This window comes from Podarcis raffonei, chromosome 1, assembly GCF_027172205.1.
Source record: "Podarcis raffonei isolate rPodRaf1 chromosome 1, rPodRaf1.pri, whole genome shotgun sequence".
Classification (NCBI taxonomy): Eukaryota; Metazoa; Chordata; class Lepidosauria; order Squamata; family Lacertidae; genus Podarcis; species Podarcis raffonei.
In genome coordinates, this window is record NC_070602.1 from 64,460,700 (window position 1) to 64,474,184 (window position 13,485).

The 13,485-nt window shown below is 40.9% G+C and overlaps 1 protein-coding gene across 19 annotated transcripts in view; it reads right to left on the reverse strand.

Moving 5' to 3' along the window:
- Positions 1–10,211: 10,211 nt before the first annotated feature.
- Positions 10,212–13,485, reverse strand: part of PAX6 (paired box 6) — a 42,285-nt gene continuing 39,011 nt past the window's right edge. For all 19 annotated transcript variants that reach the window (XM_053390070.1, XM_053390061.1, XM_053390090.1 and 16 more), the window contains 2 exons: positions 11,912–12,062; positions 10,212–11,305 (listed from right to left, as the gene is read on the reverse strand). In XM_053390070.1, coding sequence (XP_053246045.1) covers positions 11,220–11,305; positions 11,912–12,062 — 237 coding nt within the window. In that variant the 3' untranslated portion in view covers positions 10,212–11,219. The remainder of the gene's footprint in view (positions 11,306–11,911; positions 12,063–13,485) is intronic.

A 13,485-nucleotide genomic window follows, 5' to 3' on the forward strand; every position in this document is an offset into this window, starting at 1 on the left:
TAGAGTCCAGCACTGTCTTAAATCCTGTTTCCATCTATAAACTAGGCCTTGTAAGGTGTTGCAGCCCTTTGAAAAGCAAGTGAAGTGGCAGCTTGTGGCATCACAGTTGAAAACTGTGTCTCCAAAGTTGCAAATGAATTTTCATTGCTTAAAAAGAGAATGGAAGCAAAGTACCAACTGAGTCAACAGCCAGACATTAGTGAGAAACGTGATCAACAAGTAATGACCAACTCTTGTAGGGCAGCAGCTGAAGAAGGAACAAAAAGGGTTTTCTTGTGGCTGATTAGCTGCTTTCTCTGTGCAAAGGTCAGAGGGGGCAGGGCTTCTGTTGAGGTAGGTGATTAGCTGTGGGAGGAGCTTGTCAGAGCTTGTAGGGCAGCAGCTGAAGAAGGAACAAAAAGGGTTTTCTTGTGTGAGTTCCTTGTGGCTGATTAGCTCCTTTCTCTGTGCAAAGGTCAGAGGGGGCAGGGCTTCTGTTGAGGTAGGTGATTAGCTGTGGGAGGAGCTTGTCAGAGCTTGTAGGGCAGCAGCTGAAGAAGGAACAAAAAGGGTTTTCTTGAGTGAGTTTCTTGTGGCTGATTAGCTGCTTTCTCTGTGCAAAGGTCAGAGGGGGCAGGGCTTCTGTTGAGGTAGGTGATTAGCTGTGGGAGGAGCTTGTCAGAGCTTGTAGGGCAGCAGCTGAAGAAGGAACAAAAAGGGTTTTCTTGTGTGAGTTTCTTGTGGCTGATTAGCTGCTTTCTCTGTGCAAAGGTCAGAGGGGGCAGGGCTTCTGTTGAGGTAGGTGATTAGCTGTGGGAGGAGCTTGTCAGAGCTTGTAGGGCAGCAGCTGAAGAAGGAACAAAAAGGGTTTTCTTGTGGCTGATTAGCTGCTTTCTCTGTGCAAAGGTCAGAGGGGGCAGGGCTTCTGTTGAGGTAGGTGATTAGCTGTGGGAGGAGCTTGTCAGAGCTTGTAGGGCAGCAGCTGAAGAAGGAACAAAAAGGGTTTTCTTGTGTGAGTTTCTTGTGGCTGATTAGCTGCTTTCTCTGTGCAAAGGTCAGAGGGGGCAGGGCTTCTGTTGAGGTAGGGGATTAGCTGTGGGAGGAGCTTGTCAGAGCTTGCAGGGCAGCAGTTTGATCCATCTTTTAGATTTAGGGGAGCTAGTCTCAAACGTTTGTTGGGGGAGATATAGGTTTATTTGGGGGGATTTATTTGTCCTGTCTTCACGCTTTTTATGATGGAGGACCGCTGTAGTCAGCCCCAACGACACGTTCTCAAGATGGAGGGTGAGGGAACAGCTGCAGTCGCCTGTGGTTCCTGCGCAATGTTTGCCATCTTGCCAAAGGTTGCAGGCAGCTTTACATGCAGCAATTGCATGTTGATTGCCCTCTTAAAAGACAAAGTCCAGCAACTGGAGGAACGTGTAGCTACGCTCCAAAGAATTAGAGAGCTGGAGCTCTTCTTGGAAGCAACAGAGCACACCGTCTCCACCAAGGAGGAGACAGGGGACTCCCCAGAGAAGGAGGCTAGTTCACCAACACAGGAGCCAGATATATGGAGAAACGTGACTCAAAGAAGTAGGAGGCCCAGGGTTCGCTCTGATTGTTTAGAAATACGCAATCGCTTTGAGGTCCTTTCCCCTAGCATGGAAGACGAAGAGCAGACTCCATTTGAGGATCTCTCCCTCATTACAGTCGATCAGGTATATGAAGACGAGCAGCAAAGGCAGTCCTCAGGGAATGTGCAGGCGACCTTGGAACGGACAGCTCACGGAAGAACCCCGACCAGACCTAAGAGGAGGCGTGTAGTGGTGATAGGGGATTCCCTACTGAGGGGAACAGAAGCAGTGATCTGTGGGCCTGACAAGATGTCTCGGGAAGTGTGCTGTCTCCCCGGGGCTAAGATCCAAGATGTAACTGAACGACTGCAAGGAATCATAAAACCCACTGACAAATACCCCTTCCTCTTGGTTCATGTGGGAACCAATGACACTGCAAGCAATAGCCTCCAGAAGATCAAAAGAGATTACGAGGCTCTGGGCACGAAACTGAAGCAATTAAATGCACAAATTGTCATCTCATCTGTCCTCCCAGTTGAACGACGTGGCCCAGGGAGAGAGGGAAAAATAGTGGAAGTGAACAACTGGCTTCGCAAATGGTGTAAACAGGAACGGTTTGGATTCTTAGATCACGGAATGCAGTTTCTTGAAGATGGACTTCTGGCAAGCGATGGGCTGCACCTCACAACGGTTGGGAGGAATGTTTTTGCAAAAAAATCTCAGAAACCTCATCAGGAGGGCTTTAAACTGACTAATGTGGGGGAGGGAGACAGTGCTCCTGAAGGTAGGAGTCTATCAATTAATGAAGATGATCATCCAAATGTCATAGACCGAATGGAGCAAACAGCACGCAGACCTAGTGGTGGGAGGAAAAAATCCTTAAATAAGAGACACGGGGGAATGATTAATGGACTTCAATGTCTGTACACTAATGCGCAAAGTATGGGAAATAAACAAGATGAGCTTGAGCTCTTGGTACAGCAAACTAAATATGACATAATAGGAATCACTGAAACCTGGTGGGATAAGTCCCACGATTGGAATGTAATAATGGAGGGATACAATCTATTTCAGAGAAACAGACCAGACAAGAAAGGAGGAGGAGTGGCGTTATATGTCAGGGATGTGTATACCTGTGAAGAGATCCAAGATTTAGAACCTCAAAGCCAAAGTGAGAGCATTTGGGTCAAAATTAAGGGAGAGAAGAATAACAGTGACCTCATTGTGGGAGTTTACTATAGATCCCCAAGCCAAACGGAGGACATAGATGATGCCTTCCTGGAACAGATGGCCAAGCATGCAAAAGGAAGGGAGATAGTAGTAATGGGGGACTTCAATTACCCGGATATTTGTTGGATGTCAAACTCAGCCAAGAGCATAAGGTCAAACAGATTCCTCACTGGCCTTGCAGATAACTTCATTGTCCAGAAAGTGGGAGAAGCAACAAGAGGAACAGCCATTTTAGATCTGGTCCTAACCAATGTTGATGACCTGGTTAGTGGGGTAGAAGTGGAAGGATCATTAGGCGCGAGTGATCATGCTCTTCTGAAGTTTACTATACAGCGGAAAGGAGCAGCCAAGCATACTAGGACTCAATTTCTCGACTTTAAGAAAGCCGACTTCATAAAACTTAGGGAAGTGCTTGGTGAGATCCCATGGACAGTAATACTAAAAGGAAAGGGAGTTCATGATGGCTGGGAGTTTGTTAAGAGGGAGATAGTAAAAGCACAACTTCAGGCAATACCAATGAGACGGAAACATGGAAGGTGCCTAAAGAAGCCAGGGTGGCTATCTAAAGAACTTTTAACTGAGTTAAGATTAAAAAAGGATGTGTACAAAAAATGGAAAAGGGGGGAAACCACCAAAGAGGAATTCAAACAAATAGCCAGCACATGTAGACACAAAGTCAGAAAAGCTAAAGCACAGAATGAACTCAGGCTTGCTAGAGAGGTTAAAAGCAACAAAAAAGGCTTTTATGGGTATGTTCGTAGCAAAAGGAAGAACAAAGAAACAGTGGGGTCACTCAGAGGAGAAGATGGTGAAATGCAAACAGGGGACACAGAAAGGGCTGAACTCCTCAATGCCTTCTTTGCCTCAGTCTTCTCCGATAAAGAAAACAATGCCCGACCTGAAGAATTTGGAGCAAATGATTCAGCAGAGGAAACACAGCCCAGAATAACTAAGGAGATAGTACAAGAATACTTGGCTAGTCTAGATGTATTCAAGTCTCCAGGGCCAGACGAACTGCATCCAAGAGTATTAAAAGAACTGGCAGATGTGATCTCAGAACCACTGGCAGTCATCTTTGAGAATTCCTGGAGAACAGGCGAAGTCCCGGCAGACTGGAGGAGGGCAAATGTTGTCCCTATTTTCAAAAAGGGGAAAAGAGAGGACCCAAATAATTACCGCCCAGTCAGTCTGACATCAATACCAGGGAAGATTCTGGAGCAGATCATTAAGCAAACAGTCTGTGAGCACCTAGAAAGGAATGCTGTGATCACCAATAGTCAGCATGGATTTCTGAAAAATAAGTCATGTCAGACTAACCTGATCTCGTTTTTTGACAGAATTACAAGCCTGGTAGATGAAGGGAACGCAGTGGATGTAGCCTACCTTGATTTCAGCAAGGCATTTGACAAGGTGCCCCATGATATTCTTGTAAAGAAGCTGGTAAAATGCGGTCTTGACTATGCTACCACTCAGTGGATTTGTAACTGGCTGATTGACCGAACTCAAAGGGTGCTCATCAATGGTTCCTCTTCATCCTGGAGAAGAGTGACTAGTGGGGTGCCACAGGGTTCTGTCTTGGGCCCGGTCTTATTCAACATCTTTATCAACGACTTGGATGATGGACTCAAGGGCATCCTGATCAAATTTGCAGATGACACCAAACTGGGAGGGGTGGCTAACACCCCAGAGGACAGGATCACACTTCAAAACGACCTTGACAGATTAGAGAACTGGGCCAAAACAAACAAGATGAATTTTAACAGGGAGAAATGTAAAGTATTGCACTTGGGCAAAAAAAATGAGAGGCACAAATACAAGATGGGTGACACCTGGCTTGAGAGCACTACATGTGAAAAGGATCTAGGAGTCTTGGTTGACCACAAACTTGACATGAGCCAACAGTGTGACGCGGCAGCTAAAAAAGCCAATGCAATTCTGGGCTGCATCAATAGGAGTATAGCATCTAGATCAAGGGAAGTAATAGTGCCACTGTATTCTGCTCTGGTCAGACCTCACCTGGAGTACTGTGTCCAGTTCTGGGCACCACAGTTCAAGAAGGACATTGACAAACTGGAACGTGTCCAGAGGAGGGCAACCAAAATGGTCAAAGGCCTGGAAACGATGCCTTATGAGGAACGGCTAAGGGAGCTGGGCATGTTTAGCCTGGAGAAGAGGAGGTTAAGGGGTGATATGATAGCCATGTTCAAATATATAAAAGGATGTCACATAGAGGAGGGAGAAAGGTTGTTTTCTGCTGCTCCAGAGAAGCGGACACGGAGCAATGGATCCAAACTACAAGAAAGAAGATTCCACCTAAACATTAGGAAGAACTTCCTGACAGTAAGAGCTGTTCGACAGTGGAATTTGCTGCCAAGGAGTGTGGTGGAGTCTCCTTCTTTGGAGGTCTTTAAGCAGAGGCTTGACAACCATATGTCAGGAGTGCTCTGATGGTGTTTCCTGCTTGGCAGGGGGTTGGACTCGATGGCCCTTGTGGTCTCTTCCAACTCTATGATTCTATGATTCTATGATTCTAATATTTCACAGCTAAATAACTCTAATAGCTAAATTACAATGTTGGTGTCTCACATGTATTCATTCACCAAAGTCTTTCCCAGTTCTTTAAAAAATGTCTTCTTTTTTCATTTTCACGCTGTTTGGTTGCTGTCCAAAATCAGGGACAAGAGCCTGGTGATCAAAATGAGCAAACTGGAAATTCCTTCTTCCTTTTTAAATTAAATTAACTCAAAATGTAGTCCAAAGCTTTCTGAACAATGCTGTTGCTATTTAAAAATCATAACTATTACCCAGACAATTCACAAAAAAATGCCTGTTTCCCACATGCAATCTACAATGCGGTCCTTTGGACTCTTTTCCTTTAAGTATCCAGACTGATTGACTGTGGAAAACTGAGTGTTTTACTTTAGGAAAAGAGCTTCTTGCCCCACAACCAACTCAAACAGGTGGAGCAAAACATGTGCCTGTTTTTCTAGGTGAAAGCTATATGGCTGTTTAACTCTTGTGAGCATTCCACACAAATACAAACAGAACCAAGAGGGAGGACAGTGTTAAGTGTATGTCATCATAACACCAAACTGTAAAAAGAGCTTATCCCCAAATTTGCACTAAACCCTTCGGGTGTTGCTTGGAGAAAATTAAATTGCACAACGTGATTGGAAAAGGGCAAATCAATCAAAACAGAGCAGTCACCAGGCCATGTATGTATGTGCCCATCTGAGATAACCTGAGATGTCTGGCTGTTATATTTTGATTGATCTGTCCTTTTTCAATCACATTGTGTTATTGGTGGGCAATTAAATTTCACGAAGGTCTGAAAAGTCACTGGTGGACAGCACTTGCAGATGAGTCTGGAAATGGGTTGCCTTTCTGCACACAACATGAATCACTTTTTAACACAGCAGATGGTTTGGTCCTCTGCAAAACATGCCCTGGAAGGCCACATTTGGAGCCAAATAAAAGATTGCTCATCTGTAGTCCAATGGAAAAGACTGCCATTTTTTATTATTAAAATGTTGTTACTCTTTAGTAAGGGAAAAACCCATTCATGTAAACTGATAATTTACGCTGATGTTTTATGAGGGTTTTGTTCACCTTGCAAGTACAGATTAGCAAATTATGATTTAAAGTATTGATGGCATTCTTGCCAATTACCTAGTTTTCCCAATTCCATTGAAAGAAATAACTCTTTAAGGCAGTTAAACTCCTAAACAACATTGAAAAGAGAAACTAGCATTTGAGTTGGGTGCAATGCAATGCCATGCTGCTTATATTGTGCAAACCCATTTAAGCAAATGATCTGAAGAAAATGCAAAATTTCTGGATGATTGAAAGTTTGGATTAAGGTTTTCATGTGACTTTCTTTTCAGAAGAACATTTTTCTTAATCAAAGTCATAATCCATGAGAATGGGTTTTCCTATTGACTAATGTATCTTTGTAAGCTGTATTCTTTCATCATTCTGATTTATTTCAATAGCACTTAATCAATGGGGTTACCTGGTACACTTGCCTTTAAAAGCCCCTAGACAACTTTCCTTGGGAAAATGTAAACTATGTGGCCTGTTTCAAGAATGTTTTTTAATATTTTCAGTGCCATCCGCTCTGAACTCCTTCACAGAAAATGTTTCCAGTAATAATCCTATTTAAAATCATGAAAAATAAGTTTTAGAAACAGCTCAATTGATTCCACCATTCCTACTATTTTAACAGAATTACATTGACATGGTGGTGGGTATGAATTTGGGTACTCAAAACTTAAACAGGAGGAATTCTGCTGTAAGCCTGTGAATATTATTGGCATAAAAGCTATAAATACATAAGCCAATTGTTTTCTTCTCCCTTGCAGAATATTGCCTAGAACAGAACATTTGAAATAAAAGCTACAGCATGAGTGAACGAAAGCTTACACATTGTTTCTCATCTGTGTGCCTAGAATGTACTATGCCTCAAGGCTCTGTAGGATAACAGCAGATATAAAATGGAAAACGCACAACAGAAGATGCACATTGCTGCATCCAATATAGATTTAAAAAATGGCATTTTCCAAGAAAATCAATGGCAAAAATCCCCCAAAATTAAATGGAAATGGGTTCAGTGTCACAAACAGATGCAAGAAACACTTAATGATGGTTAATAAATGTCAGTCTGTAAACGTTTATATAAATCAAGCCTGCGTGATCAGGAGCTGCCATTTAGAGCACACACTCAAAGCTTTCCGTTTACGAACCGCTTGCCAAAATGTAAAAGTAGTACCAATGCACAGACTTTCTCCCATCGTGCTTTAAACCCTGGAAATTGTGCTATGTCCAGTTAGATGCTTGGGTTGCTGCAAAATCTCACATGCCCCTGAGCCAGGAGCCAGGAACTGGCATGCGAGCTCAGGCATGTTGAGATGTTGCAGCCTCTCTCCCTGCCATCCCACTCCAGGCGATAGACCCCTGTCAGGATTCTAGACAAGAGTCCTCCAGCACAACGCTGCGTTCAGCTAGTGTTCTCTAACCCAAGATGCCCTGTGGCTGAGAGAACCGCAGCTTTTCCAGGCAGGCAGCGCTCAGGGGCTCAAGTGGCCTCTCTTCTGCCTAATGAGCAGTGAGCCAAGGACTCTTCCCAGCCTCTCTCCCTTTGACAAGGAAAAGGATCACCAGCCATAAATGCCTCCCTTGCTCTTAATAAACTCAGAGAATGTACTGCCACTCTGGTACGTGATGGTTGTAGATTGTTCTTCAAATTATACCCCTGGACAAGGGACAAAGTATCAATAAAATAAAAAATTAGGTAATGCAGATAAGCCTTGTTACTGTACAGATCCAACCTGTAGGAGAAAACTGAATGCCTGCCTAGAGTAGGAAGAAGCAAAATTATTGGGGGACAAAGGAAAGAAGAAGAAGAAAGCCTTTGTCTTTGGCTCTTTTCACTAGCTCCTTTGGATGAAAGCACCAGGAAGGAGTTTCTTTGTAACTACATTATAGGCAAGGATGCTGCCCCACTCAGGTTTTCTCTAACTTGAGCCCTGAAGTTATCTACTAAACGTTTCTGATGACACGTTCTTAAGATAATTTAACATATGCTACCCCTTAACACATTGTAATAACCTGTAATCAAGACGGTTTAAAACTTAGGATAGGTTTCCCACACACACACACACACACACACACACACACTCTTTCACTTTCTGTTCAGATCTTCTATGCTGATGACTATAATCTGTTTTAGTGATGCTCTGAGTACAGAACCAGGAGGTGGTAGTTAGATTAATTAACCTGGAATAAAGAGTGTGATCTTGTGATGTGCAGTAGGACACGATTTGGCTCTCATGTTGCTGCAAATGAGGGGAAGTAAAAAAGTATTTTAAAAATTGATCAAAATATTACTTAGGTTGAAAAGGGTATAGCTGTCTGATTTGGATAAGTGTGCGAGGGGTCAAATTCATGCCTATCTGATACAGATATTCATGTTAAAATTCGCACTCTCAGTCATGTACAAGGAAGGGAATTCCTTGGAAGATGGCTGATCCTCAGGAGAGATTATCTTGTGTTATGAAGAATCAAGTAAAGCAGAATTCTCCTCTAACCTCCTGCAGTTAACTGAGCTGTTTGTATAGGACTGATTTTCCTGATGCCTGCAATTACATGCATGTCATATTATTTTATGCATAAAATGCGTACTCTCTCTCTCTGAAGAAAACATTTAAAATGATCAGCAGAAATAAATAGCTGACTTTTATGCAAAACATCTCTATTACTAGTTGTGATTCCTAGGTTGGGTTTTCCACATTATTATAGATATTTCTATTTCAGAAAAGCCACCATGCTCATTTTAAACTCATGGTGTGTGTGTATGTGTGTGTTTTAATTAAAGCCATATTATTATAGGTTATGCTTTTCTGCATTTGTCACGAAAGAAAATTATGCATCTGGATGCTTTTATGGCATCAGCAAATTGTCTCAAAGCAGCCACAGTGTCTCCAACTTATAGAAAAGTAGTATTTGATTATGTTATGGCACACTGAACAGAAGAGAAATGTTATTCTCTGTCTTTTGTGAGTACAGCTTGTGGTGCTTTCTCTTTGATTCCAAATTCCCTGTGCTTTCATACATCATCAGATCTATTTTTCCTTGCAACATTGCAAGTAACAGCTGGACCACAATGAACCTCCTCCATAGATGTGGGAATGTTTATATTTAGCTGCCAATGACTAAAGTCCTTCGGCTTTCACTAGCCAGTCACAGTTTGCATTGTTGTTGCCTGTTTATTTTCCTTCTCTCTTTATTTCTTGACATGCACCTCTCCACCCTCGCCCACACTCATGCAAAGTGCATTGAAATATTAGCCAGGTTAGAAGTTCATTGGGAAATTACACTAAGAATGTGCTTTGAGAAGGCACATAGAGAGATCGTTTCCTCAGAGAGCTTTGCTTTTGTTATAATGCACCAGTTTAATCATTTAAAAGGAAAAGGTCTGAGACTGCAATCTTGCAACCAAATATTCCAGCTTAATCCCATTTGATTTAACCTGGATTTATTTGAAGATAGATTGCTTTAGGACTGCTGCAGCACTGAAGTAAGTAGAAAATGTTAACCCTTTCTATAAATCCACATTTATGCAGCATAATTCAAAATGCAGACCTTCCTTAAAAGTTAGCTAGATTTCTCCCTATTAAACAACTCTTTCCTTGCATACACTTCTGTGCAACAGGAAAAAGTTTCCTTTTTATAGCTATTCTAGAGAGACTTCCATATACATCTCTGGTGTTCCAGCAATCTGTTAACTTTTCAGCTAAGATTCCAAACCAAGCTATAGAATATATAAAAGTGATTTCTTGAGGACCTCCAATATTTAAAAACAGAAAATAATGTCAAAATAAGATTTGTCTGTATAAAAATATATATATTAAAACCTAACAAGGAAAAAAAATTGGCCACACCACACTATAAGGTTAAAAAGAAAATAGTATAATAAAGGAAATACAAAGGCTTTGGCATGGTTTTTACAATCAACAATGGTTAATTTTGATATGTCGTTGTGAACAACTTCAAAACACTTAAGTTTAAAACTCTTGCAAGCACTTTTAATTGATTAGGAATGAATTTTAGATGCACAAAAATGATTGGACTGTGAACAGTAGTACAACTTCAGCTAAGAACAATTAACTTTTGCTGACCAAAAAAGAAACGTTTGATGCATGAAAATGTGTATAAAACATCTATAGAATATTCTTGTCAAATATAAATGAAATTAACTTTATTATAGAAATCATTCTGGGAGATTTCTAGGGAAGACAAATACTTACATTTTGACATAAAACAAATTGGATTATATCGAAGACACAATCTATCCTTTTCCTATCAAACTTTTCTTCTTTGAAGTTCTCTCTTGATCCTTCGTTTGCACATAAGCATCATCTGTTAATAACCTTTGGAAATCCCAACAGATATTTTTCTTACAGAAATCTAATGCCGTATTGTTCCAGGTTGAATTATATGCAATGGAATGATACAAACTTGGAGCATCAGTCTGAAATCTACGAACAGATTGGTAGAAGTATTCGATATAGCTTGATAAAACTCTTAATTCGTGGCAAAGCTTGTTGATCATGGCTTCCTTTTTTAAAAATAAAATAAAAAACACAACTTCATGACCAACACAAAAGCAAACATCCATTCAGTCTACATTGTTCTTTTTTCATTATAACATACAAATGCCCATTTACAAATAATACATCAAAATGAATAAAAGTTTGGATACCAAAATGAAGATTTGTTCCAACTGATATAATGCCTTCATGTATACAAAGGTCCATGTTAAAGTCTTTCTCCATGTGTTATGTCATAGGGCACAGTTGCAGTACAGACGTACTCTGAAAGCCGTTCTTCTTTGAGAAAACACAGCCAAACCTCCAACTGTTGTCCATAGAGCCATTTACAAAATCAACACATGGTTTACTGTAATCTTGGCCAATATTGAGACATATCAGGTTCACTGCCGGGAACTTGAACAGGAACTGACACTCCAGGGGAAATAAGACCTTAAAAGAAAAAGAAGAAAAATTTTGTAGAACCAAACACACATATATTCAGCTTCTCTGTGGCCCTATTAAAAGGGGGCTTTCTTCTAAAGCTTCCAGAGCTATGTTAAAGAAGTCAATAATATCTTTCCCTGTTTGATCATTTCCTAATTTTAGGAAATCAGTTGACCTAGCCATTTGCAAGCATATTAGAAAATACTTTTTGGCCCCACAGTTAAATGTCCAGTCAGTCTGCTCTAACATTTTCAAATTGTAATGGGATGCAGTCTTTTATTTTTATGTTCCAACTTTATCTAGAAGTGCTGAGAGGGGGAAAGATATAAACTAGAAGGAAGAAACAAAACAATGTTCTGTTCATCATTCCTTCCTTCCTTCAAGTGCAGCCCCCCAAAACAAGTCAGGAATGGCTTCCCTATTTTATACATGAAGAGTCAAGCCACTATCTTTAAGCAACTGCTACTAGGACTGGGTTTTTAACAGGTAACTAACAATCACATTTGGATAGAAAATTAGCAATAACTTTCTGAATAAATTGTTGAGATCAGACTGGCAGGAGAAACAAGTCCTTTAAATTCCTTTTGACAAAGAAACAAAGGGGGTGCTTACCTGTTGAAGTTGCGCCAGAGGCGCCCATTGGCTGGCTGTTCATATGTGTCTGCATGTGAGGAGGGGTATATGTATCATAACTCCTCCCATTTACTGACGGACTTGTGGGCAGCATGCAAGAGTAAGAGGAAGTCTGGCTGGGTACCGGGGGCTGAAAGAACAAAGCAAGGCTTGTGAATTTCAGCAGCATCATATAGCCATTGTTTCCTTGTAGGGACAGTAGATAGACTCTACACACAAAGAAGTTGAACATTCATATTTAGTGCCTTGTTCCACGGAGTGCTCAGTCTTCACGGTTCCCACCCCCAAAAGAGGGCAAATGATTCCCCATCTACATTCCATGGCATGCAGAGAGCAGGTCCTTCCACTTTAAGTCTTACTTATTATATTCAAATAGGGGCTACTTTCTTTGAGCACTTCACTTCCCCAGATTTGAGCACTTTCAGATCTGTCACTGGGTTGGGGAGCTGAGAGTGGAGCATCCTTGCTCAGAAGCATCAACTGTGAATTGGGCTATGTTTTTGTTTATATTGGAATGCATGTTAAGGGCATCTCTCAGAAGTGCCAATCCTAATGATTTTCTCAAATTCAGTAGGAATCATCTATTTTCTTGTTTCTAGCAGGAAATCGGATCAGCTTACCAAACTATAAGCCTTACAGTGAACACCAAAACAAAAACATTTTCTCTCTGGGTCTTGTCCACAAGCTTTCCACAAGTTGCTCTACCATTTGGGAATTACTGGTGCAGAATATAAATGAGGGCGTGCATGAAAGCCACATCACTGAAGACAAATATTGCTTATAAGAACTGATATCACTCTCAGTTTTTGGCAATGTAATGGTTTAGGTCTTACATCCCAGTCCAATTTCTGAATCAGAGGATATGTTAGACTTCAAGGTGACAAACCAGTTTAAACCCATGAGGAATAGCAACTAAATATTTTATCTTAGTCGGGTTATACATTGGCCTGGTTTTCTAGTTGTTTACCTATATTTATTCAGAACAGCATGTATATAGAAGCAGCAGATATAATACAACAGGCCCATGGGTAACCTTAATAATATACAATCCACTAATTTATACCTGTATTTATCCTCAAACTGATTGTCATTTGGATTGAGTTATTTTTGTGGGGGGAGGGGCTGCTAAAAGTAATTAGGTTCCTAATTCCCATTACTATTCCCTGTGATTTGGATATTTTACTTTCTAATCTCTCTTAACTCTCTGTCTTTCCTTTGAAAGTACTGCTGTTACATTTTTGTGGATATTAGGTTACAGTTGCACCTTGGCTATCTGTGTAAAAGTGCTGCGGCTTCTTCAGCAATCCACATACAACAGAAATAACAATTGCCTTTATTTTAGGAATATTGTTTTGCTTGCACAACAGCTGTCAGGTTCTTAAAGGACAGTATTTTGAAACATTCTGTATTTATCTTTTATCCAGAATTTATCTTTCATATATTATCTTTGGATTACTTTAGAACTCTTATCAAGCATGCTCAGATCCCCACTCCCAATAATCCTGGGTTCAATTAACAAAGAGTTCCCAACCCAAAATGCAACTCTGGTCCAA